General features: G+C 48.0%; 1 protein-coding gene across 9 annotated transcripts in view; it reads left to right on the forward strand.

The window, feature by feature from the left end:
* The window catches only part of LOC147624099 (uncharacterized), a 144,392-nt gene extending 117,230 nt beyond the window's left edge, over window positions 1-27,162 (forward strand). For 4 of the 9 annotated variants that reach the window (XM_086820756.1, XM_086820760.1, XM_086820761.1 and 1 more), the window contains 6 exons: window positions 11,677-11,769; window positions 11,858-12,406; window positions 25,825-25,885; window positions 26,067-26,125; window positions 26,223-26,285; window positions 26,470-27,162. In XM_086820756.1, coding sequence (XP_086676882.1) covers window positions 11,677-11,769; window positions 11,858-12,406; window positions 25,825-25,885; window positions 26,067-26,125; window positions 26,223-26,285; window positions 26,470-26,559 — 915 coding nt within the window. In that variant the 3' untranslated portion in view covers window positions 26,560-27,162. Of the gene's footprint in view, window positions 1-11,676; window positions 11,770-11,857; window positions 12,407-25,824; window positions 25,886-26,066; window positions 26,126-26,222; window positions 26,286-26,469 lie in introns of those variants that run through there. The other 5 variants (XR_015269260.1, XR_015269259.1, XM_086820757.1 and 2 more) reach the window with 5 other exon arrangements.
* The last annotated feature ends 339 nt before the right edge of the window (window positions 27,163-27,501 follow it).

Raw genomic sequence — 27,501 nt, forward strand, 5'->3', positions numbered from 1 at the left:
GGGTAGTGGTAGCCGCTTCTCGGAAGTGGCATATTGACCCCGACCCTGCTGATGTGCTCCCGGATTGGCGCATATGGGCATATGCAGCGCGCCCCTTGGCCCGGCTACAGTGGGACCCCGGGGAGTACGAGTGGCATGATCCTTATGCATCCCCTTGAGGCCACAGAGATCACCTTTTTCCAGTATACTGTTCGGCTGGGACGGCATATTTTGACGGCGAGGAGGACGGTTTCTCCAGCGGCAGCGGGGCATTGGCGATTGCAGGGACTCTCACAGGAGTTCCTGGAGGACTTCTGGGCTCGGCCCTGGGCTAGTCGGCAGGCCCGCAGGATCTCGGCTTTTCAGTGGCTGGTCGCCCACAGCAGTTGGCACCTGGCTTGTTTACAGCGGTCTTCCGGCGGCCTGCGTTCGATGCGGCCACCCTATGGAGACACAGAGACTTGCCTTTGGGACTGCCCTCAGGCACAGCAGATTTGGCTGCGGATGCTGCGTATTCTGGCCCCCCTCTCTCCAGAGGGTATGTTTACGTGGGGCGCCGCTGCTTGGTCGACTTCGTCAGGGCCTGCTTGGGCTATGAGATGGAGCAGGGCAGTCAGGCCATCAGATTTATTAGGGGCCAGCCTCGCCTGGTTCCGGCACCGGATTTCTCGTCCGCCAGCTGGACACAGGAGAGGGATTTACGATGGGAGCTCCTCAGCAGCCTCACCATCTGGTTCACCTGGAGGGCCCGGTGTTTCACGGCCTTTGAGGGGAGACTGGAGCCACCAGCAGAGACTGTACGGGGGATTTGGCAGGAGTTGATCCACACCTTACGAGGACAGTATGACCGCATCCGGGGCGACTCGGACGAGGCGATCTTGCGGCGCCAGGCTTTTCACACCACCTGGTGCAGCGGCCCCTTCTACACCTTACACACGGGATCCCCCCGTTGGCATTACAGGCCACCTGCTTGGCTATTCCCCCCCCCCTATTGTATGATTTAGCCCTTCAGTCCTTAGTACTGATGCTTGTATTTTGCAGCACCTAGGGAGTCTCCCGGGCTGCCTTGCTGGATTCACTGCTCTTTTTCTCTTATGAGCAGGAGAGATCTTTTGTAGCCCTACGGGCGTTTTTATATAAACTAATGAAAGGATCTTTTCTCGGAAAAAAAAAAAAGACTCCCAATGGGGTCTAAGAGTAGGGACGCTCTGAATGTGTCCCAAGATAAGATGTCTGGCATTCTGCACCGTATAACTGAAAAAAGGCATGCTTTTCAAAGCATCCTTCCACTCCCACTCACCGGGGTCCACAGAATGGGCTACCGGTTAGCTTCCTCCACTGAACGCGGGGGGATGTGTACCAAAAAACTCCTTAGGCAGTCCCAAGCCCGTAGGAGGGACCTAACCACGGGGGATGAAGGGGAGCGGTGAACTGCAGCTGAAAAAATAAAGCGTGAGCTGAGAGTCTAGTCACCTCCGTGAACAGGGACACACTTCGTGATCTGTTGCATGAGAAATTCCTTCCACAGCTCAGTGCCTGGAAGAAAGCCCCTAACAACAAGCTTACAGAGCAAATCTTTACATTGCACCTCAGGGTCAATGATATTTAATCCCCCTTCCTGCTTAGGCTTGATAATGGTTTCCCAAGCAACTCTGGCCCTGGTGTGTGCATTTCCATCAAGCCCTAACCAAAGAAAGTTTCGAATAAGGCAACGAAGCTGGCCAGTGCAGCCCTTATGAAAAATCCAGCACGAAGCAATAAACCAAGCCGTGGCTAGCAAAACTTGGTTAACCACCAAAGCTCTAGAGGCCAAGTCGATCTTCCTCCTACTCCAGTGACGAAGTTTGCTTTTAATGCTTAAGAGCACTAGAGCAAACTGTTGTGCAGGGGAGATGTCAGCGCCCACCTAACAACCAAGGTATCTGGCAGAGCATCCTCTCTCAATCCAAGTAAAACCAACATCTGTACCCCAATCTGCAAGAGGAGAATCACTAATGCAAAAACCAACTGATTTATGCCAATTGATAGTAGCTCCTGCTGCCAAACAAAAGGCCTCCAAGGCTGTCTTGAAAGCGCATAAACAAGCATGTGACGCCTCAAGGAACAACACTATATCATCTGCTAACTCAAAGTCCAAAAACTCTTCCTCCGTGCATAAAGGCAGCCTGAGACCCACAACACCACGCGCATGAAACACGAACTCGGCCCTCCTGTCCATGGCTACTTGCAGCTCTGCTCTAACTCTGGTCAAGAGGTCTGTAATCCAAGACGCATGTGGATGCTTTTCATGTTCCCTCTGAAGAGCAACAATCCTACGCCTAATAGCTCTCTCCTTATCCAGAGCCTCCTTCTTCTTGGACAAGGCAGCGCTATGATAATGATGGCTGGTCCTCTCAAGAGCCAGCGCAATATTATGACGAGGATCAGGACCGTCACAAGATCTCCATATCTCTCTGATCTTAAGGGACATGTCAGCATCTAGATAAAGAGAGTCAGGGATATGGACACGGGGAGAGGCCGAGCGAGCCCCAGGCTCCCTGAGACACAAAACGACGGGGCAATGATCGGATTTGGTGGTGCCAGGCGTAATAGCAAAGTTGGCTTCTCTGTCCAGGGACCAATCATCCACATAAAATCTGTCCAGACGTGCAAAGATGCTCTCATCCCCGCTCTTGCGGAAATGCCAAGAGAAAGATAAGGAGTTTGGCCTTCTCTGGAAGTCATCCTGAGTCCAGCAATCCCTGCCAAAAAAAGAAACCGTGAACCTCTCCTATGAGGTTCGCTCCAAAGGGTGTAAACCCTGTTCGCGTCCAACCTTCTTGTTAGAAGGTTGCTCAACCATATTGAAGTCTCTCCCACTATCCAATGATCAACCTGGGGAATGACATTTGTAATGGTGTCCACCCTTTCACCTCTCACGTTAGGTGCATAGATATTCAAGGTTCCCAATTTCTGACCCTCATGCATGATCAAGATCCACTGCGCTCTAGCAGGGATGATAACACCATGCCCAATAACATGAGGCATAACAGATACTGCCACTGAAATGCAAACACCCCCTCTAGTCCCAACAGTCGAGGACCAGAAGGTGTGGCGAGAAAGCATCTTACCAGTTTTGCCACACTGAGATCTATCCCATTTGTGTTCCTGCAACAAAAGTATATCCATAGACCCTCTTTGTAACAGCAAGGGGAAGTTGGTCCTTCAGAAGGTGCTTCCTACCACGGGTGGAAAGCCCTCCAAGGCCCTGAACATTCCATGAGACCATTCTCATGGAAGAGAAGAGAGTTTAACCCCCGATCTTTTTTTTTTTTTTTCAGAAAGGAGACTTCTATGAAGTATGAAAAAATTTTACAAAATGGAGATTTCACACCAAAAAAGGTGGAGATCTCAACCGATCAGGAGCCCTGTGCTGCCAATAGGGTCCCGAATGAGAGGACGTGAAAAAGATACCAATGTCCCACTCTCTCATAAACTGGCTGCGCTTCTTTTCCGGAGCCCTTGAAGATCCCTGGTTTCTGGCCCACGTAGCCATGATGGTGTGAATAATATCACTCCAAATCCTGCAAAGACACTGAGAAGCAAGAATGGGAGTACCCTCAATGGCCTTGGTGCATCTAGCCTTCCTGATATTCCAGGCTCAGATGCTAGCAATAGTCTCCCAAGAACTGTCTAACCTCTGTGCTGGAGGGACAAAGTGTGAAAGTGGCAAATCCTGAAGACAACACTGCCGAGCAACTCCTTGCCTTACCATAATGGCCAAGCTCCTGTCAGTCCTCTCGAATCTCAGGTGAGGCCCAGACTGTGTCAACCAAATGATAGAACCAAAAGAAATGATAGCATCCCTCTTAATCCTATCAAAGAGGTGTGCAATCGTCGACCAAACCCTCTGAGCTTCCCTGCATTCCCATAAACAATGGTAAACTGACTCCGAAGCTCTTGCACATCTAGGGCATGGTGGGCAAGCACCAGTAACTGACCTCCACTGATTGATTTCCAGACCACCATTAATAGAAACCCAGATAAAGGAGGAAGTCTGTGGCTTCCTATAAGAATGCCACACTCTGAATGTCAGTCGAAATGCCATAAGATTCCCAATGGGGTCTAAGAGTAGGGACACTTTGAATGTGTCCCAAGATAAGATGTCTGGCATTCCACACCGTATAACTGAAAAAAGGCATGCTTTTCAAGGGGTTACAAGCATCCTTCCACACCCACTCACCGGGGTCCCAATGCAAATGTCTGATAGGGCGGCCACCATACAACCAAAGGCTAACACTCTCTGTGATCATCCCTAGGGGGGGGGGTCAACAAAGACGTGCTTCCCTAACCTGCGAACAACTCTGACTGGACAAATCTGGGGGCCCTCAATAAGGTCGTGCACGTCACATCTCTCCAACTGCTATCCATCCTATACATAAAAAAAGACCGGTACATCATCCTCCCTGGGCAAGGGGAGACCCATAACCTGAAGAGGAACACCTGTCCCAAAAAAAACCCCAAACCAAGAATGATGACGGTCTTCCAAGAAAGATCTAGTAATCCAGTGGTTGGGAATGGCTGCATCAATCTGTGCAATCCTCCGACTAGAGGTTCTCAAATGCTACGTGAGATCCAATCTCTGTACCTCGGTGAGGCTCTGAAACCTCTTCCAAGCCAACACTGTAGGGCAAAGGGTCTCCTAGCCAGCCCAAAGAATATGCATAGCTGAAGAGGCCTACCATGCACATCTAAGATCAAGTCATTCCATAGAATGGGCTGCCGGTTAACTTCCTCCGCTGAACACGGGGGGGATGTGTACCAAAAAACTTATATGGAATGGGCTGCCGGTTAACTTCCTCCGCTGAACACGGGGGGATGTGTACCAAAAAACTCCTCAGGCAGTCCCAGGCGCGTAGGAGGGACCCGACCAGGGGCGATGAAGGGGAGTGGTGAACTGCATCCGAAAAAATAAAGCTTGAGCTGAGAGTCCAGTCACCTCCGTGAACAGGGACACACTTCATGATCTGCTGCATGAGAAAGTCCTTCCATGGCTCAGTGCCTGGAAGAAAGCCCCTAACAACCAGCTTACACAGCAAAGCCTTACGTTGCACCTCAGGGTCAATGATATTCAATCCCCCTTCCTGCTTAGGCCTGATAATGGTTTCGCAAGCAACTCTAGCCCTAGTGTGTGCATTTCCATCAAGCCTTGACCAAAGAAAGTTCTGAATAAGGCGACGAAGCTGGCCACTGCAGCCCCTATGGAAAATCCAGCACGAAGCGATAAACCAAGTCGTGGCTAGCAAAACTTGGTTAACCACCAAAGCTCTAGAGACCAAGTCGGGTTTCCTCCTACTCCAGTGATGAAGTTTGCTTTTAATGCTTAAGAGCACTGGAGCAAATTGTTGTGCAAGGGAGATGTCAACGCCCACCTGACAACCAAGGTATCTGGCAGAGCATCCTCTCTCAATCCAAGTAAAACCAACATCTGTACCCCAATCTGCAAGAGGAGAATCACTGATCCAAAAACCAATTGACTTATGCCAATTGATGGTAGCTCCTGCTGCCAAACAAAAGGCCTCCAAGGCTGTCCGGAAAGCACATAAACAAGCATGTGAAGCCTCAAGGAACAATGCCGTATTATCTGCTAACTCAGAGTCGAAAAACTCTTCGTCCGTACATAAAGGCAGCCTGAGACCCACAACACCAGGGGCAGCCCGAAGAAACCTGCTCATAGCCTCAGCTACAATGAGTTACAGTAAAGGGGCGAGGGGACAGCCCTGCCTCACTAAACGGGAAATCTGAAAATGCTCACCGCGCCCCCCACAGGCTAAAACAGTGCTATGAGCCTCCCTGTATAGGCAAGACACACCTCTAATCCAGTTTTGGGAAAACCCCATGTGTGCCATAGTGCCCTCCAAAAAATCCCAATCCACTCTATCATAAGCTTTTTCAAAATCAAGCAAAAGAATGGCAAGAGGCTGCTGACTAGCCTTTGCCCACTCGACAGCTTCCCAGAAAGAAAAGATGTTATCAAATATACTCCTTCCTTGGAGGAACCCATTCTGCGTATCATGGATAGTCCTTTGGAGAATCGGCTGCAACCTTATACTCAAGGCTTTAGCTAAGATTTTATATGCAGATCCAAGGAGGGTGATGGGCCTCCATTGCTTGATGTCAGTCTTGTCCCCACTCTTGGGGATAAGGTGAATCAGCCCCTCCGTGAGGTATGGAGGCATCATACCCGACAACCACATTTCCTGAAGGGCAACAGTGATAGCATCTCGAATATGATCCCAAAAAAGAATAAAGAAGGCAGGCGAAAGACCATCATCCCCTGGGCATGAACCACTGGAAAGAGCATGCAGTGCGTGAAGGAATTCATCCTTCGAGAAAGGGGCATCCAGGGAAGACCACATAGCATCTGAAATGAGCCTGGGCATGCACTCCCAAACTTTTTGCCGTGCCACATCTCTCTGAGGGGAAGGCACCTCTGCAGTCAACAAAGACCGATAGAATTATGAAGCAATACCCCTCACCTTATCAGGCTCAATTTGAACCTCACGCTGTGAATCCTGCAAGTACCTCACAGGATCCCTCCTGTGCGCTGAAAAAAACTCTTTGTTGCATTTGCCACCCATCTGAGTCCAAAAGGCCTTGCTCGCATGAAAGGTGAACTCAGCCCTCCTGTCCATGGCCAACTGCAGCTCTGCTCTAACTGTGGTCAAGAGGTCTGTAATCCAAGTCGCATGTGGATGCTTTTCATGTTCCCTTTAAAGAGCAGCAATCCTACGCCTAATAGCTCTCTCCTTGTCCAGAGCCTCCTTCTTCTTAGACAAGGCAATGCTATGATAATGATGGCTGGTCCTCTCAAGAGCTAGCGCAATATTATGATGAGGATCAGGACCGTCACAAGATCTCCATATCTCTCTGATCTCAAGGGAGATGTAAGCATCTAGATAAAGAGAGTTAGGGATACGGATGCGAGGAGAGGCCGAGCGAGCCCCAGGCTCCTTGAGACACAAAACGACGGGGCAATGATCGGATTTGGTGGTGCCAGGCATAATAGCAATGGTGCCTCCTTTGTCCAAGGACCAATCATCGACATAAAACCTGTCCAGACGTGCAAAGATGCTCTCATCCCCGCTCCTGTGGCGGTTGTGCCAAGAGAAAGATAAGGAATTTGGCCTTCTCTGGAAGTCATCCTCAATCCAGCAATCCCTACCAAAAAAGGAAAGCGTGAACCTCTCCCATGAGGCTCGCTCCAAAGGGTGTAAACCCCCTTCGCGTCCACCCTTCTTGTCAGAAGATTGCTCAACCATATTAAAATCTCCTCTCACTATCCAATGATCAACTTGGGGAATGACATTTGTAATGGTGTCCCAAAAGGCCACCCTTTGACCTCTCACGTTAGGTGCATAGATATTCAAGATTCCCAATTTCTAACCCTCATGCATGATCAAGATCCACTGCGCTCTAGTAGGGATGATAACACCGTGCCCAATAACATGAGGTATAATAGATGCTGCCACTGAAATACAAACACCCCGTTTAGTCCCAACTGCCGAGGACCAGAAGGTGTGGCCAAAAAGCATCTTACCAGTTTTGCCACACTGAGATCTATCCAATTTGTGTTCCTGCAACAAAATCACATCCATAGGCCCTCCCGTAAAACAACAGGGTGAAGCTGGTCCTTCAGAAGGCGCTTCCTACCACGGGTGGGAAGCCCTCCAAGGCCATGAACATTCCATGAGATGATTCTCATGGAAGAGAAGAGGGTTTGACCCCCGATCTAAGAAGACGATGGGCAGCCTGAGGACGCCTCTCATAATGCTCGAGGACGGGAAAATCCACGGGGCAAAGTCCACTGACATGCCCTTGTCCGAGGCCCTGCACTGTGCCTGCATATGTACGAGAAACCTGTTCGCCCTGCGGGGCATCAAGGGCAATGGCATCATGCTGAAAATCCTGCAATACATGATCCCCACTGTGCTGAACGTCCTGCATATCGCCCCCTCCAAGTAGAGAGGACTCCACAAAGTCATCCTGACGGGAGATATCATCTCTCTGCAAAGATCCATCAGCTGACACATCCCTCTGACCAGAAACATCATCTATCTGTACATGAACCGAGGAAGCCTTCCCATCAATCGCACCAAGGGGGCGGGCGTGAGAGACAGCTCGCCACACTTGGCGGACTGAAGGACGAGAAGGAACCAAGGGAGGTGGTGCCTGCTGAGAGGCCCGCTTACGAGGCCTCTTGCGACCTCGAGCCCGAGGGCCATCTCGAGCAAAGTGACCTTGTTGGTGACAAACCCGGCACTGATCGGGTTTACCTGCAAACTGCATACGTTGCTTCAAAGGGCCACAAGGACCCGGAAGCAAAACATAGTCCTCAAAGAGCTCAATGTCACGGGCAAGAATCATGACCCTGACAGCATCTGTCGAGGGAGTGACCACTTGGGCAGAAGATGTCGACAAGGCGTGAAGGGGGGGCACTTGAAGAACAAGCCCAAAGGCAGACCCGATGGCCTCTAACATAGGCCAATATGCGCGAGGAAGACCTGGGAATCTGAGAGTAATCGGGAAACGGTTCCGGTCTTCCTCAACAGGGTCAAAATAGCTAGAGTAGGGAAGAAAGAATATCTTCCTCGGGCCCAATGGCAAACAGCTACCCTTCAAAACCTCTGAGGCTAGAATCAAAATCCACTTGGAAGAAACCTCTTCCAAGCAACCTGACATCTCGAAAGTGTAGAGCGAGGTCGAAGGGCAGAGCCGCCAGGACCCAATCCCGAGCCTGGAGACGGGACGGGTGAGATCCAAATATTTTGGCAATGAGGGTCGTTTTGGAGTCTTTCTCTATTTCGGCGTAGAGGACCGCGAGCTCGGCTTCGGAAAATACAATGGTTCGCCCTGCTGAGGGAGAATGATTAGCCATGATGCTAATCGAGGAAAAAGGCCGACTTGAACCCGGATGAGGAGCAATCCAAACCAATGGGGAGGTGTTGAGGTGGAGGAAAGGAAAGGAGGGTGGAAAAGGTAAAAGCAAAAAATAAGAAAAAATAAGAAAAAAAAAGAAGGGAAGCAAGGGAAAAGGCTGGAAAGGGCGAAGAGGGGGAGGCGTTTGACACCCGATCTAAGAAGACGATGGGTAGAGCCTGAGGACGCCTCTCATAATGCTAGAGGACGAGATAATCCATGGGGCGAAGTCCACCGACATGCCCTTGTCGGAGGCCCTGCAGAGTACCTACATATGTACGAGAAACCTGTGTGCCCTGCGGGACATCAAGGGCAATGGCATCATGCTGAAAATCCTGCAATAGATGATCCCCACTGTGTTGAAAATTGTGCATATCGCCCCCTCCAAGTAGAGAGGACTCAACAAAATCATCCTAATTTGATATATCATCTCCTTGCAAAGATGCATGAGCTGATACATCCCTCTACCCAGAAACATCATCTATCTGAGGTACAATATCCGAGGAGGTCTTCCCATCAATCGCACCAGGGGGGCGGGCGTGAGAGACAGCTCACCACACCTGGTGGACTGTAGGACGGGAAGGATCCAAGGGAGGTGGCGCGTGAGAAGCACGCTTGCGAGGCCTCCTGCGACCTCGAGTCCGAGGGCAATCTCGAGCAAAGTGACCGTGTTGGTGACAGTCCCGGCACTGATTGGGTTTACCTGCTATCTCTATACGTTGCTTAAAAGGACGACTAAGGCCCGGAAGCAAAACATAGTCCTCAAAGGGCTCACTGTCACGGGTCAAAGGTTTCACTGTCACGGGCAAGAACCATGACCCTGGGGACAGCATCCGCTGAGGCAATGACCACCTGGGAGGAAGATGTTGGCAAGGTGTGGAGGGGGGGCTCTTGCAGAACCAGCCCAAAGGCGGACCCGATGGCCTCTAGCATAGGCCAATATGCGCGAGGAAGACCTGGGAATGTGAGAGTAATTGGGAAACGGTTCCGGTCTTCCACAACAGGGTCAAAATAGCTAGAGTAGGGAAGAAAAAAAACCTTCCTCGGGCCCAATGGCAAAGGGCTGCCCTTCAAAATCTCTGAGGCTGCATCCTCAGAATCAAAATCCACTTGGAAGAAACCTCTTCCAAGCAACTTGACATCTCGAAAGTGTGGAGCGAGGTCGGAAGGCAGAGCCGCCAGGACCCAATCCCGAGCCTGGAGACGGGAAGGGTGAGATCCAAAGATTCTGGCAATGAGGGTCGTTTTGGAGTCTTTCTCGATTTCGGCGAAGAGGACCGCGAGGTTGGCTTCGGAAAAAACAATGGTTCGCCCAGCCGAGGGAGAATGATTAGCCATGATGCTAATCGAAGAAAAAGGCCGACTTGAACCCGGATGAGGAGCAATCCGAACCAAGGGGAAGAGGCAAGTAAGGAGGCGGAGGAAAGGAAGGGAGGGTGGAAAAAGGAAAAGCAAAAAGGAAAGGGAAGCAAGGGGGAGGGGAAGATGGCTGGACACACAGGCGAAGTTGGGCGGGGGAAGGGCAGCACAACAAGGGCTGCGCAGAGGTGGAGGAACGAAGGGAGGCGAATCAGCGCAAACAGGAGACAACAGCGGGAGGAAGAAGGGCGGGCAGAGGCAGGGGCGAACAGCGGTGGAGGAGGATGGGAGGCGGAGGAAGGATGGGGGCGAAACAGGCACAGAGGCAGAGGGGCACAGGCCAAGGTTCGGGGAGCTAAGTGGTCTCTTGCCTCAATGTAAAATTGGCTTGCTATCAGCAAGTTTCTGTTTTTTGACTAGTCAGTCCAAATAAGGAGCTTAATACTTGGGAATATGTGCTCGTAGTGTGGACCATGGGACTGCATAAAGCATCACAAAGGACCTGTAAAGATCCTGTGAAGGTGCTTGTGTAATGAAAGAGACATCAACCGATGTTCCAATGCTATTAATGGCATGTGAGATGCATGTTATATCTTCTGCAACTGTCAAAGTTTTGGTATCATATACATTCCCAATAGGAGACAATGTAAGTGTGATTAAGGATAGCTTTGCTCACGGCAAGGATTTATAGAGGAAACGTCTGGGACAGTAAAGATGCTTTATTATATTCAAGAGAGATAAATAGACTTCTTTGAGAGCTAATGGCTACATGAATTAGTTTAAGGTTGCAAGAAGGTTTTGGACAACATTCCAAATGTAGAATGAAACCAAGAGGGTCTGCATGGGTGTTGCATAGAATTGTATGCATGGTTGTGGCATGGAATTGTATAGAACAATCCTTCCATTTCCTTTTTCCGGTGTGCACAGTTCAGGTGGCTCTATTGGCGGTTGCATACTTTGGCACGCTACCTTGCTCAGGTGTTTGCAGGCATCAGGTCTCCTCTTGGGTGTAGGGGAGACAACTTAGAGAAGATGGGAGATTGCAGAAATCAGAAGCACGGGTACTCTTGATTGGTGGACAGCTACATCCAATTAGAGTCAGTGGGTATAGAGGAATACACTTTTTTTACCAATCTTGCTCTCGAAAGGATCTTTTCCGGGAGATTGTGGATGTATGGAGTCTTTTAAGAGACTTATAGCGAGACTTAGTTTCTCATAATTTAGTTCTCATATCATTGTTTGCTTTCTCCCTTGTCCTTTTTTTTTTGTGCTGATACGTGTGCCGTTTAATTCATATGTATATTTTGCACTCAACCTTCTGAAATACTGGAAGAAAATAGATTGATCAGTCATGAAAAACCTCTGCATTTGTTTTCACAGGTCAAGCCTATGGTTAGCTCAAGATTGGAACCTGAACTGAAAATTCGACTTCTTAAGGCAAAGTTCAGGGGCACAGCTTTATTCAGGAAAAAGGTTAGAAAATGCACCAGTTCACACCAAACTTAATCACATTTGTTGTTTGGACTTGTGATTTGACTGGATTTTTGAATCTTCCATGCAGAGGAATTTTAGTCAGATCAAGAGCCGACTGTTCAGTTATGAGAAATCAAGTCCTGAAGAAAGCCCTGACATCATGAGGGACTGTGAATTCAGGCATGATGGTGCTGAAAGTATTGTTGGAGCTCCAAAAAAGGGGCTAACAACACAGGATTCCACAGCAGGACACGAAAATATAAACAAATCCTTTCACAATTCAAAGATGCACAATGCTAAGCAACCATCTCTCAGATATTTTCAGAATGCTGGGTTATTGAAGGAGGCAAAAGAAACAGTGGAGCCAGAATCTCGACATAATTTGCCTGCTTGCTCTTTACGAAAAGTGAAAGAGAAAAAGAATGGTAAACCTTCATCAATATCATCTTTGGATCCTTCCATTCAGGGTGATGATTTCAAGGCAGGAGAGAATTTTCCAAGAAGCCATGGTCACTCAAATAGGTATCGCAGCCCAAAGGAGTTGTCTGATCAACCGGTTTCTCAAGTTGCAAGGAATCCTGCATTAAATTATGAATGCACACAACAGTGGAGAGATGACGACATTATTTCCAACCATGTGAGTTGATTCCCAAAGCTTCCAACTTTTAGTAGGGCTTTGAGTCATGAGGCATTTCTTGGTGTTTGTGCAGATGAAGATGTAGGCTCATTACAGATTCTCTGTGTTCTTCCCTGGATGCCCCTTTCTCGAAGGATGAATTCCTTCATGCACTGCATGCTCTTTCCAGTGGTTCATGCCCAGGGGATAATGGTCTTTCTCCCGCCTTCTTTATTCTTTTTTGGGATCATTTTGGAGATGCTATCACTGTTGCCCTTCAGGAAATGTTCTTGTCGGGTATGATGCCGCCATACCTCACAGAGGGGTTGATTCACCTTATCCCCAAGAGTGGGGACAAGACTGACATCAAGCAATGGAGGCCCATCACCCTCCTTGGATCTGCATATAAAATCTAAGCTAAAGCCTTGAGTATAAGGTTGCAGCCGATTCTCCAAAGGACTATCCATGATACACAGAATGGGTTCCTCCAAGGAAGGAGTATATTTGATAGCAACTTTTCTTTCTGGGAAGCTGTCGAGTGGGCAAAGTCTAGTCAGCAGCCTCTTGCCATTCTTTTGCGTGATTTTTGAAAAAGTTTATGACAGAGTGGATTGGGATTGTTTGGAGGGCACTATGGCACACATGGGGTTTTCCCAAAACTGGATCAGAGGGGTGTCCTGCCTATACAGGGAGGCCTCATAGCACTGTTTTAGCTTGTGGGGGGCCTGGTGAGAGTTTTCAGATTTCCCGTTCAGTGAGGCAGGGCTATCCGCTCGCCCCTTTACTGTACCTTATTGTAGCTGAGGCTATGAGCAGGTTTCTTCGGGCTGCCCCTGTTGTTGTGGGTCTCAGGCTGCCTTTATGCATGGAGGAAGAGTTTTTGGACTTTGAGTTAGCAGATGATACGGTGTTGTTCCTTGAGGCTTCACATGCTTGTTTATGTGCTTTCCGGACAGCCTTGGAGGCCTTTTGTTTGGCAGCAAGAGCTACTATCAATTGGCATAAGTCAGTTGGTTTTTGGATGAGTGATTCTCCTCTTGCAGATTGGGATACAGATGTTGGTTTTACTTGGATTGAGAGAGGATGCTCTGTCAAATACCTTGGTTGTCAGGTGGGCGTTGATATCTCCCCTGCACAACAGTTTACTCCAGTGCTCTCAAGCATTAAAAGAAAACTTCATCACTGGAGTAGGAGGAAGCTCGACTTGGCCTCTAGAGCTTTGGTGGTTAACCAAGTTTTACTAGCCACGGCTTGGTTTATTACTTCATGTTGGATTTTTTATAAGGGCTGCATTGGCCAGCTTTGTCGTCTTATTCGGAACTTTCTTTGGTGAGGGCTTGATGGAAATGTACGCACCAGGGCCAGAGTTGCTTGGGAAACCATTATCAGTCCTAAGCAGGAAGGGGGATTGAATATCATTGACCCTGAGGTGCAATGTAAGGCTTTGCTTTGTAAGCTTGTTGTTAGGGGCTTTCTTCCAGGCAGTGAGCCATGGAAGGACTTTCTCATGCAGCAGATCACGAAGTGTGCCCCTGTTCGCGGAGGTGACTGGACTCTTAGCTCACGCTTTATTTTTTCGGATGCAGTTCACCGCTCCCCTTCATTCCTCCTGGTTAGGTCCCTCCTACAGGCCTGGGACTGCCTGAGGAGTTTTTTGGTACACATCCCCCTGTGTTCAGTGGAGGAAGCTAACTGGCAGCCCATTCTGTGGAATGATTTGATCTTAGATGTGCATGGTGGGCCTCTTGGGGCAGCTATGCATATTCTTTGGGCTGGCTGGGAGACCCTATGCCCCATAGTGCTGGCCTGGAAGAGGGTTCAGAGCCTCACCGAGGTGCAAAGATTGGATTTCACGCAGCATTTGAGAGGCTCTACCCGGAGGATTGCACAAATTTATGCAGCTATTCCCAACCACTGGATTACTGGATCTTTCTTGGATGGCCGTCATCATTCTTGGTTTGGGGTTTTTTATGGGACAGGTGTTCCTCTTTAGGTTATGGGTCTCCCCTTGCCTAGGGAGGATGATGTACCGGTCTTTTTTTCTGTACAGGGTGGATGGCAGCTGGAGAGATGTGACGTGCAAGACCTTATTGAGGGCCCCCAGATTCGTCCAATCAGAGTTGTTGGCAAGGTAGGGAAGCACATCTTTGTTGACCCTCTCCTCCCCCCCCCCCCCCCCCCCCCCCCTTCCCCCCCTTGGGATGATCACAGAGAGTGTTAGCGTTTGGTTGTATGGTGGCTGCTCTATCAGACATTTGCATTGGGACCCCGGTGAGTGGGAGTGGAAGGATGCTTGTAACCCTTTGAAAAGCATGCCTTTTTCCAGTTATACAGTGCGGAATGCCAGACATCTTATCTTGGGACACAATCAGAGTGTCCCTACTCTTAGACCCCATTGGGAATCTAACGTCATTTCGACTGACATTCAGAGGGTATTTTGGCGGAGATTGTGGCATTCTTATAGGAAGCCACATATTTCCTCGTTTATCTGGGTTTCTCTTCATGGTGGTTTGGCCACCAATCAGTGGAGGTCTGTTACTGGTGCTTTCCCAACATGCCCTAGATGTGCAGGAGTTTCGGAGTCAGTTTACCATTGTTTATGGGAATGCAGGGAAGCACAAAGGGTTTGGTTTGCGATTACACACCTCTTTGGTAGGATTAAGAGGGATGCTATCATATCTTTTGGTTCTATCATTTGGTTGACACATCCTCTCATTCAGAACCCTATTAGCAGCACAGGGCCGCTCCACCTTGCTTGGTGTGAAATCTCCATTTTGTAAAAAATTTTCATACCTAATAGAAGTGTCCTTTCTATAAAGAAAAAGATGGTTGGCTATGGTTAACCCGGGGTAGCGTCCACTGGCTGGACTAGCATGAGCATCCTCCACCAAATGTGGCACCTCATGAGGACTGACACAGTGGAGGAGAATCCTATCATGTCCTACTTTGTACTGTTGACCAACTACCAGTCGGAAGGGCTTGCTTTTGACCAGCAGACGACACTTATCTTTGCGGGAGAGGCCAATTGGGTAGGAACCTGTAGACAAAGCAAGAGCACATCCCCGTACCAGTCCGGGGCAAGATCAACTTTGAAAAGGACATTATTGGGGAGTAGCCATCGCCACACCCTCCCAGCCACATGGGGTTTGTTGAGAAGGTAATTTAAGGCATGATGGTCCGTGATGACAATGAAATGAACACCCAAAAGATAATGCCTAAATTTTTGACAGGTATAGACAATTGCCAGACCTTCCTGCTCAGTGGTGCTGCAATTTCTTTCTGAAGTGACTGGCATAGTAGATTAGCCTGTCCACTTGATGTTCCTGGCTTGGTTGGGCTAATATTGCACCAATAGCAGTTTGGCTGGCATCTGTATGGACATGGAAGATGATGGACCGATCATGTGGAATGAGGATGGGGGCCTCAGTTAGCCGTTTTTTGAGGTAAGAAAAAGCATTGGATTCTATGGTGGACCATTGAAAGGGAGTGGAGGGACTGACAAGACGGGTTAATGTAGGGGTATGTCAGCATACATTCTTATGAATCTTCTGTGATAACCAGTGTGGCCAACAAATATTTGACTGCCTTTGGGACTGATGGGAGGGGGCAACATGAGAATGGCTACAATTTTGTCAAGGTCAGGTGCAGGGCCTTGCGTAGAGATTATGTGACCAAGGAGGGTACCTTGCACTACTAAAAAATGACACTTAAAAGTGTTAAGGCGTAGCTTGGAGGACCTACATTTGGCGAATATTAAGGATAATTGATATAGGTGTTCAGCAAAGGCTTCTATACAAGTAGATAAGTGAGTACCAATGAAATTGGAAAAATCATCAATGAAAGCACCGAGGAAAGTGAGGAGAAATTCCCTAAAGATGTTAGTGACAAGGCGTTGAAATGTGGCCAGCGCGTTGCACAAGCCGAAGGGCATCTTATTGTAGAAGTATGTGTTCCATTGGGTGACAAAGGCTGTTTTAGCCCAGTCAGCTGGGTGGATTGCCACTTGGTTGTAGCTGCTAAACCCATCCATGAAGCTGTAGAGATTGTGACTGGCCACATCCTCGAGAACCCGGTCCATGAAAGGGAGAGGAAACCCATCTTTGATTGTGGCTTTATTGAGAGAACGGAAATCAACACATACCCGATTCTTATTTGTTTTCTTTTTGGGCGTGATGACCATTGGGGAAAGCCACTCTGAGTGTTCCACTGGAGAGAGTATTTTGGCAGATTCCATTTTTTCCAACTCCACTTTGACCGCCTGTTGCATATTTTGCATTGAGCTTGTAAGCGCGTCCCCTAACTGGCTTGGTACCCTCTTGGAGGGGAATGGTGTGAACCCCAATGTTTGCCGGCACACCATCTAGATCTTTGTAGGTCCAAGAAACACATCTTTGAAGGAATTAAAAAAAGAGGTGGCTTGGTCCAAGAGGGCGGGGTGATCCACAACCCTGATGCTAGCATGATGGGACGAGGATCTTCCGAAGTACCAAGATTATATTCCTTGATTGGATCTTGGCACACTGGAATTGGAAGAGGTTCGCCTGTATCGGCGGCTTTGTAGAGGGTAGTTGGGTCGTGAGCATGGTGGGGATCAAGTGGAAAATCTCCACCCTGCTCCTTTTTCCAGGAAGTTGGGAGCCTCGGAATGGATGACTGGCTCCTTGAGAGAATCATCAGTTTGTTGTCGGCGCAGGCGAGGGGGACGGAGAGTAGCACTACCGGCCTTGGTTGGTTGGGTGGCAGGTGGTTGAGGAGTAAACTTCTTGCCCCGATGTTGGTCTATAATGGGCTCTCCCAAGCCAACCACTTCAAATTGTTCTGATGGTTCCAGGGAAGGAGGAAGTTCTGAGATTTCCACCATGTAGCAAGTGAGCTCCTCGGTAGCTTCCAACCAGTCCAATAAATCAGACTCTTCACCATAAGGTACTATACCTTCATTGGGCTCAATGAGGATTGGGATGGATAATGTGGATGTGACTGTGGCCCCTTGCATGCCTTGGTCTGGTCCTTCCTCCAACTTGAATTTCGTGGAGCCCTGCTGTTGAGGAAGGTATAATTTCTCCTTGGTCTGGTCCCTCCTCCAACTTGAATTCGGTGGAGCCTTGCTGTTGATGGGAGACGACTTGTAGACAGGAGGCCCGCGAAGCATGGTGGTCGCGGATCTAGAGGAGTTGCAGTTCTTTTTAGAGAGGAGCTTCAGCCACTCATCCATGTTATGCGCCGTGATGAGAGCGCGAGGTACATGTGTGTCAGAGTGAGGGCAGATGAGGGTAGACCCCTATACATTGCTATATGTTACTTTCCACCCAGCACATCTCATTATGCAGCGCCCAAGGGGCGATCTCCATATATGATTCTAGATGAGGACATATGGGAGTTCTCCAGGGAGGGAGATGTTATCATACTTGGGGACGAACGGCTCAGTACCAGACCTTCTTTGACACTTCGGAGGAGATGTTGAGAGAGATAGATGTGGAGGAGATGTGTTTGACCCGGAGATCACAGGATGAGGTGGAGTGTACTGAGTATGGGAGATACCTCTTGGAGATGGGGACTGCACATGGGCTGGCCATTTTAAATGGCCTAGAGAGGTATCCAGTTGCCAATAGCTTTACTTGCTTTCCACACAGACATGGCCAGCATAGTGGATTATGTTTTAGCCTCGCCGACCTTCATCCCGAGTATCCAGGATTTTGCGATTGGCCCGAGGCCCATCGGAGTTACGGTGGATCATGCACTTCTCTCCTTTACGGTGGATTTCCACTACAGTACCTGCCAGGTTGGGCAGTCCTCCTATCACCCGAGATATACCTTCTGTAGAGAGACTGATGGAGTATACACTGCAGAGATCTACAGCTTGTTGAGTGCAGAGGATCCACAGAGGCCATTACAGAGCTCACACAGATCCTGACAGAGGCTTTACATACAGCTGCAGCGACGGCCTTCAGAGCCCGGCTACAGAGAGAGGTGGCCACAGGTGTTACTACATATAGATAGTCACGCATCATCTTTTGATGCCTCATTCGGCGCGGAAGAAGAGAGCATTCTTAGCTCGGCTGGAGAGAGACATGTATCAGCTGTTTTTGAGTCAGGATTCTGGGGAGGCCTGGAGATTGCTTAGAGAGCACCCCTCGCCTCCGGCCATTACCTCTCCAGATACATGGGGTGAGTATGCAGCCTCCCTCTACACAGTACCAGAGCAGCCACCACTACCGAACCCTCCAGAGCCTTGTCCACCCACTTCTACCTTCTTCGCAGCAGAGATGGTGAGGGCCATCAACATATTGCATACAGGGAGGGCACAGGATCATGAGGGCATTGTAGCCGAGCATTTCATACATGCTAGAGATATGATTGCAGACTTGCTAGCTCTCATGTTTAATAGAGCCATGTGCGAGGGGTTTCCTGGGACTTGGAGTACCTCCACGATTGTGCCGGTACTCAAGTCTAGAGATCCGAGCTTGCCGACTAACTACCGCACCATTATGATTGGTCACTCGCTGGCCAAGCTATATGCCTCTATTCTTGAGCAGGAGTTGAGCAGATGGGCAGAGAGACAAGGGGTCCGAGCTCAGGGACAAGCCGGTTTCAGGAGGAGATTCTCTACTATTCTTGAGCAGGAGTTGAGCAGATGGGCAGAGAGACAAGGGGTCCGAGCTCAGGGACAAGCCGGTTTCAGGAGGAGATTCTCTACTTTGGATCATATCTTTACCCTCAGGGCTATCATTGAGGAGGGTAGAGCACATGGGAGGAGGATCTACTGTGGCTTTGTGGATTTCCGCAAGGCCTTTGACGACACAGTGCCGAGAGCTAGACTGATGCGCAGGCTACAAGACTTGGGGGTTCCATGTGAGCTCATTTGGGGTATTATGACACTTTATGAGACAGTAGTTGGGCAGGTGCGGACTTCAGAGGGTCTCTCCCAGCCAGTACACTCCACTATAGGGGTGAAACAGGGCTGCTCGCTCTCTCCGACTCTATTTGGACTATACATTGATGAGATCTCTGATTATATTGGGACACGAGGGGACAGAGGAGCCCAGTTGGCTGGCACTTGGATACCTCTACTCTTATATGCTGATGATATTGTGCTTATAGCAGACTCACCAGAGGGTAGGCAGAGGCACTGGGATACTTTACATGCTTATGCATCTCCAGACCCACTGAGCTGTAGTGTTAAACGCCATAACCTTGGTCTTACCAAGGTTAACTGAGATCAGCGCCTATTTTCACATATGGGCAGGAGACAATGGAGTATGTTGACTCATACACATATCTTGGAGTGGTGTTCATTGGGCCCACATTTTCCATGAGGGGGGCAACAAAGGCCAGATTGACTAGACGATATGCAGCACTAGGAGGTCTAGAGAGGATGTGCTCACAAGTATAGTTTCGGGAGCCACGCACTAAGCTGTGGCTTTTTGACACGCTGGTCACATTGGCTATGCTATATGGAGTACAGATCTAGGGGCCTAGCCTAGATCATCACAGTCGATCAGGACGCACGTACGATGGATGGAGATCGATGGAGAGACCACTTGTGTCCATGATCTCTAGGATGATTCGGGCTAAGGCCTCGGTACCCCATGAGATTATCAGAGCCGAGATGGGAGCACCACCGATTGTAGTCGAGGCTCTTGCCAGATCAGTGTCCTTCATTCATAGCACCTGGGAGCTTCCTTGACTCCGGTATGCACGACTTGCTTTAGAGTCCTCTCATCAGCTAGCCATGGAGGGAGACACTTCATGTTGGTATGCGCAGATAGCATCCTGGTTTGAGCTCCATGGGTTTAGTTTAGAGAGACTTCCACCCTTCCAGTATTCTCTGGAGGCACCCTCTCTCACCTTGACACATTCTGAGATTAGTAGAGTCATCAGACAGGACCTCATTCAAATGGACACTGGGAGGACATGGCTAGAGCCCTCACAAGAGTTGGGGATGAAGATGGCTTTCTATAGAGACCATCTTCTCCGCACCACTGAGGATGGCTTTATACTTAGACCGAGCTACATGGATACCCATGTGTCTCATGGATTGAGGTGCGCCATTGGGCAGATCCGCACCTCTTCACATCAGTTAGAGATAGAGACAGGCAAATTTAGAGGCATACCTCCAGGGGACAGGATTTGTCAGATTTTTTGGATAGAGCAAGAGACGGAGGAGCACTACATCTGTCGCTGCATAGCATATTATGAGATTTGAGGGCGCTACCATTGCCTTTTCAGAGAGGGATTTGGACCACTGGCTAGAGTCATGGACTATTGTGATCAGCGATGCTTGGGTTTTTATCTCCTGGAGATCCGCAGGCTCAGAGAGTCCATTATCAGGAGCAGACGCCCGACTGGCAGGGAGTCCACACAGAGATAGATTACTGACTTCTTTAGAGGGACTACCCGGGAGGACACACAGGCGACAGCCCAGCAGTGGGTACCCCGTGGGACTCTAGTTGAGAGAGCTATCCAGTTGGGCAGATCCAGACGCCCGAGGGCTCGCGGATCCTCACATCGGAGACGGTGCCTACACCGGAGGATTCAGAGCATCATTGCGAGGCATCGGGCTCGTCCGACCAGGCATCTCACTATGGCAGATATCGAGGCCATCCGGTAGAGACCCATGCTAGAGTTCCTAGGATGATTACCACTCCAGCCATATACTGTTATACTCACTGTCACTTTTGTACTCCCCCATATTCATGTATTCATGTATCCATGTACTCATGTACCCCATTTTGACTAGTAGCATTAGCTTCCCACTCTCCCTAGTTGCTGCTTCCAGATGCTCCCTACTAATGTATTGTAGGGCTAGATACTACCTTCAATTCTTTCTTTTCTTTTCCAGACAGTGTATCAGATGTCACATGGTTGTAACTTTGGTCTCATAGGTCACTTTGGCCTTTTGAAGACGTTAATATAACATTTCATTTCATTTCTCCCCCAATCATGCAGCACACATGCACCACTTAACCAAGGTCTGCCAATGAGTAACGAGTAAGCATCTTTCACAGTTGGAAGCCTGATAACAACAAAATCAACTAAGAGGCTAGTATCCTGAATTTGTATTGTGACTCCTTCCACCAACCCAAGGGGTTGCACCTCACACTGGCCTGCCATGCAGACACAGAAGTTGGCCGGATGAGTGATCTGAAGTTCCACTTCATGGAGTGTAGATTTAGGCATCAAGTTGACACCAGATCCACCATCTACTATTGCACCAGGCAGAGGTGTGCCATTAATTTGCATAGTGATTCGAGGACTTCAGTAATCTGTGAGAGAGGTATACTCCCATGCACCTTAACTTGGCACCTATCCACCAAGTTATGATGAATAGGCGAAGAGTTTACTTCTTGTTCTTCGACTAATGGTTCTATAATCCCCATGGCCTTGGATTGAGCACGGGTGACAGCTGCAGTGGTGAGGTGCTGAGTTGGTGGTGAGGATAGTGGAGAAGGGGTTATACCCAAGGATGAGGATGGGATGGGAAGGGTTTGTGGGGCTTCATTTTGAACTGAGATTAGATGGGCAATAGGTGGGGTTGGAAACGTGAAGTCAGTAGTGGTTGATGCCCATTGTTTTGGACAGGCGGATATAGTGGTTTTTGTCCTCTGGACAGTGTCAGCAAGGAGGTGTACCTTCTGGAAGGGAACAACGGATTTGGTAATGGCCATACTCCCCACACCTGTAACACAGGATGGGACGATTACAGGGAGCTGGTAGATGAGGTGGCCGTGCAGGAGTAGCTGGTGTCAGGGCGGCGGCGAAAGCAATGGGAAGAGCAAGTCGGATAGGGATGAGAGGTGAAAGGTATGATGGTGGTGGAGTGGGGTTGTGTGGATAGGAAGGAGTGGCAGGTGCATAGGCTTGTGTGAAAAGAGTAGGAGATTAGTGGTACACTGGTGGGGAAGAAGGGGCATGAGTTGTAGTGTAGTGAACAGTGGCTTGGGCAGGTGCAAGTTTCTGTTGATGTTGGTTAAGTTGGCGGACACCTTTGAGATAGTAGCAATCCTTGTCTTCATGGTCACTTTGGGCAAGAAGGTGCAATATCTTCTTTTGGAACATTCTTCTGGAGTATGGCCTGGCATTTGGCAAATGGCACACCATACCCCTTGCTTTGCTTCTTGCTGGCCTTTTAGTGCTTCAATCTCCCTCTTCAGCTAAGCTAAGGTGCCATCCTCTCCTTGTGTCTTTTGAAGCTTCAAAGCTTCCAGCTCCCTTGTGAGGATAGCCACTGGATCTTCCAGTGAGGTTGCAGCACTTGAGGTTGAGCCTTCAAACATTTGCCTTGCATTTTCTAGCTGGGAAGCTAGCTCTTGAAATTCCAGCAAGGTGGTGGCCGGCTTACTCTCGTGGATCTTTTGTTGGGTGGTCCGAGGCAAGGCTTGCAACACCCATTGTCGCACCATGAAATCACCAGGGTAGGCCGGCAGATGGGCCACCAACACTGTGGTTCTTGTCATGAGTTCAGATACTGTCTCTCCATGATATAATTGTAGAGTTCCCGGTTCTTGGTGGATGCCGTCCTCATAGTGTCCTGGCCTAAAGGTTTGGACAAAGGTGTCCCTCAAAGTGGCCCAGTCTGCAAAATGATCAGCTGGGAATTGGCTGAACCACTTATCTACAAAATTTTCAAGTGTGGACGGGAAGAGAGCCTCATAGGCATCTTCCCTGTCCAAGCCTCTGCTCCTTCACATAGAGAGGAAACACCGCACATGTCATCCACATCTTCTGAAGCAGAGCCTTTGAAGATGGGAAGTTTGCCGGCCCAACACTGTGGTGTGGAGCGGTTCCAGTTGGGGGTTCCCTTGGTTGTTTCCTGGAAAATTTTTATGAGATTTAAGAAAAGAAAGATTTGAATTAATTTTAGGTGTCAAAAGATGAATTTTCACCATAATTCTACCTAGGGAATTAAGTTGAGAAATTAAATGGTAGAAAGAATATCTTTAGATATTTTATGTGGCTAAATCACTAAATTGGTATTTATCCAAAAGTAGATGTTTATCTGAAGAAAATCCTCGTTAGAACTAAATCGAATGATTAGACTACGAGAGGGACGGACGGTGCTGCAGATCATGAAGATCATGTGCGCAAGGTCCTGGAAATCCTAAGGAAACACCAACTCTTTGCAAAAAAGAGCAAGTGTTCTTTTTTTGTTGACCAGGTGGAATACTTGGGATTCATAGTGTCAAAAGATGGGATTTCTCTCGACTCCGCAAAGATCCAAGCAGTCGTAGATTGGCCAGAACCCAAGACAGTAAAGGAAGTCAGAGGATTTCTAGGATTAACCGGATGGTATAGGATCTTTATACCCAGGTATGCTTAGATAGCATCCCCTTTAACTAACCTTCTCAAAAGAAGAGTACCCTTTTTCAATGGATTGCAATGTGTCAGAGTGCCTTTGATAAATTGAAGACAGCCTTAGTAACCAACCGTGTCCTTAAATTGCCAGATTTTACCAAACCTTTTGAGGTAGTTACTGATGCCAACGGGTTTGCCTTAGGCGGTGCTCTTATGCAGGAAGGTCATGCAGTGGCCTATGAATCCAGAAAACTCAGAACACATGAGAGAAATTACGCTGCCCAGTTGTTAGCTTGGTTACCTTGGTTGTTGCCAAGATGAGGGTTACCAAGGTTTGTTGTAGTCATGGGTAGAGATGGAGTTGTAGTTCTGGATGGTACGAAATTGACCTTCCTACAACTGTACCAACGTATAGACAGAGGACTCTTGATTGGACTGGCCGTACTAGCATGAGAATGTGTATGGGCATGCAGACACTATACTATCGTGGACTCAACAAGAACTCTTGAAATACTAGAGTTCCCCAGCAGGATTGCCAAATTTTTAGTGTACCTGCAGCACACCTCTTTGCCCGGGCATGCCTAAGACAATGTACACCGTAGTGAACACAGGGTCCCCTCTAGGACAGTATACCCTCAGGAGTCGTCACAAGGTAAGAGAGACGTGAGCTAAGGGTCGCACGCATAGCTCGCTAGCACAGAGAACACACACATGAGCAAGAACACAAATGAACAAGAACATAGATGAGCAAGAGCAGTGAGAGTGGAGAGAACGCCAGAACCATAGTCACATGGGACGCGAAATGGGGATGGAGACGGAAACGATTGAGAATGGCCATTCCCTGTGACTATAGAGTGACATGGGACGGGAATGGGAACGGGAAGATGATGCCATCCCCAACATTCCCAAGCCTAAAAATGCCCATTCCCCGTGACTATGGCCATAACACGAAAATAGATGAGACCATCACACAATCCCATATGCTTTTGTACAATGCCGCTTCGCCTTTGGACTGGTCCAAGGGTGACCATTAAGTGGCCCTGCTGCTGTTCACTGCCGAGGAGCGTGGTGTTCATCAAGTGAGCACAAGAGATAAGTGGTGCATCATTGTAGTATCAGTGCAAGTGGTGCGCTGGCCTAGGTGTCAATGCAATGAGCTGGGCCGGTCCAAGGTAGCTGGCACTTTTGTCCAGTCCAAAAGTGATGAGCTAGACCGGTCTAAGGTAGCTGGCAGATTTGTCCGGTCCAAAAGTGAAGGACCAAGGTGGCCGCAGGAGTGGGCAACCAGGGTGGCTACAGTGTAACAGTGCCAACTTAGGTTGTTGGCAAGCACTATATTATGCTAGGTAGATTCCATGCAAAGGTGGTATGCCAACTTCATATCATACATTGTTGTGCAAAACAAAAGAGAAAAATGGAGTAGTTGGAAGGCAAAGATAAAATGTCAAAAGAATACTCTAGTAGAGAGAGGGATACAAAGCCATAGGGCAGGAAACACTAAACCATATCTTTAGATTGAGAGCCATCATCGAGGAGGCCAGGTCGAAGAAGCGATGGACTTACAGCAGCCTTGTGGACTTTTGCAAGATTTTTTATGGTGTCACGGCACGGCTACTCCGACTCTTAGAAGAGCTGGATATTATGAATCAGTCATAGAGTAGGTAAGAACCCTAGGAGGCATGTCATAGGAGATCTTGAGCACAATTGGGATGAAACAGGGCTGCCCTCTCTCCATGACATTATTTGGGCTTTGCAAAGCTGAGATCTCCAACTTTGTTGACAGGTTGGGCTGAGAAGCAGCACGTAAGAGGGGAGACATTTTGAGTGTGGGAAGGGCTTTCTTAAAAGCCTATCCATATATTGACTTTAAGCTGCCCACTAGCTATTTTACAAGAGGTGGTATGCTCACTATGACTGCAGCTCAGGTGAGCTCTTCTTCCTCGTGATTGCATCATATTGTTTTGGGTTCGGCATGGTGGATCACTGCAAACCTTATAGCTTGGCTTATCAGGAGGTCTAATCACTCAGAATCTCTTTGCATCATTTGGTCTAGCGATTTCCATACTCTTATTTGTTTAATCTCTCACAACTACTATCAGAACTATTTTGGATGAACCTTTTGATAAAATTATACATTCTTGGATTAGGTGGAACTGCCATTATCAGAGCTGGAGAAGATGTTTGATGACGTTATCACAAGAAAACATGGTAGAAATAAGTCTCTTAGAAGTCTCCAATTTTTGCAAGGTGTCTTATTCAATTATTTTATTCCACTATAACCTTGCAAATATTTAATCTCTCTATTTTTTTTGGATGGTGTGGGTGGGTGGGTCGGTGGGTGGGTGGTGGGGTTGGGGGGGGGCGGGGGGGGGGGGGGGGGGGGGTGGAGAATATTCTCTGTATGCAGGGAGAATAATTTCATTGCCAAGTTTTTTTGGATCAAATCAGGTAGAAAAATTTGTTTTTTCAATGATGTTATTTTAATATTACTTAATTGTTCCTTTGTTCAATCTTAATGAAAATGCTCCTTTTTATGTACTCCCAGCAAGACAGTATCATTCCAAGCCTTCATCCAAACTCATCTGTCTTTGAATCCAGCCGTCATGAGGTAATTCCAGTTTTTAATACCAACATTATAGTGCTTTGTAGAAGCTTAATAAGTGAGGTCAATTAAGGAACTATTATGGCATTGGTATGTGTGCATTGGTTCATTTCCATTCCATGCTTTATAATGTCACGTGTATGAAAGTTGCACAAGTTAGCACGATGCTTCCATGGTTTCCTTTGCCCAGATGAGTAAAATTCACCAGCAGCTAAGCAAGGAAGGTTGTGCTGGACGGCTACAGCACAATTGCCTGTCCTTTGTTTCCATACGAGATTGAGCAGCAGGCAATGGTAACCTTTTACACCATAGCTACCATTGGATTTCTCAATAACTACATCAAGTTTGATAATCATTGTAGAATCATACTTTTTTGAGGTCAAATACTTCCCTCTGAGATGATCACTCTTGCTGAGAGCCTGTGATCCATCTAGGCAAGGTCTCCATTTCTCAAGTGACTCACGAAATGCAAGAATTCATGAATCATAAGTAGCACAGGTAATCCCCCTATGAGTGAGTTCCATAGTTCCATTCCACTTGCTTCTGTAGTATGTCTACCATGTTTACTAAAATTTTCAATATTTCTCAATTGAATCAAGCTACGAGTTCTTGAAAGATTATGGTTATCCAAGTTCATGAGAGACTGCTTTCTTCCATATTTATGAGGGTTTCTTAGTGATCTTGAGAGAATCTCAAAGGTTGATCTACTCAACATTTCTTTGGCACCAAAAAGAGAATGTATGCTTTTTCAATAGTCATTTCTTAGAATGGGAAATGATACCATTCTAAATCAAGCTTATAAGTTGTCAAGGATTTCCACTTTTTCTTTGAGATGGGAATTTTCATTTGGTGAAGTATTAACAAACACTAGTAGATTTGTTTTGTGAGAATCGTATTGAGATTAAACAATACGACTACGAGTCTCAAAACAAATTCCACATGGTATTATTTTATCTAGATGGTATCCTCACATTGTGAGTATTCTGCCTTACATCTTGTATATGCATATCTTGACATGCTAATTAAGATGTAGTCCTTCAAGATTTTTGTGTGTAGGAATAGGGTTAGATTTTCCTTATTCCTTTTTGCAACATTGGTATCAAAGTCTTCTTCCCATTCGAGCCAATAACTCTCATTGGTGTGTCAGAGCTTCTAGACTCTTCATCATCTTTAGAGGTCACAAACAACTGCTTTTATCTCTTCTACAAAATAGCAGCATAAA

The sequence above is a fragment of the Cibotium barometz genome, chromosome 26 (assembly GCF_041138505.1).
Source record: "Cibotium barometz isolate CiBa-2024 chromosome 26, ASM4113850v1, whole genome shotgun sequence".
Lineage (NCBI taxonomy): Eukaryota > Viridiplantae > Streptophyta > Polypodiopsida > Cyatheales > Cibotiaceae > Cibotium > Cibotium barometz.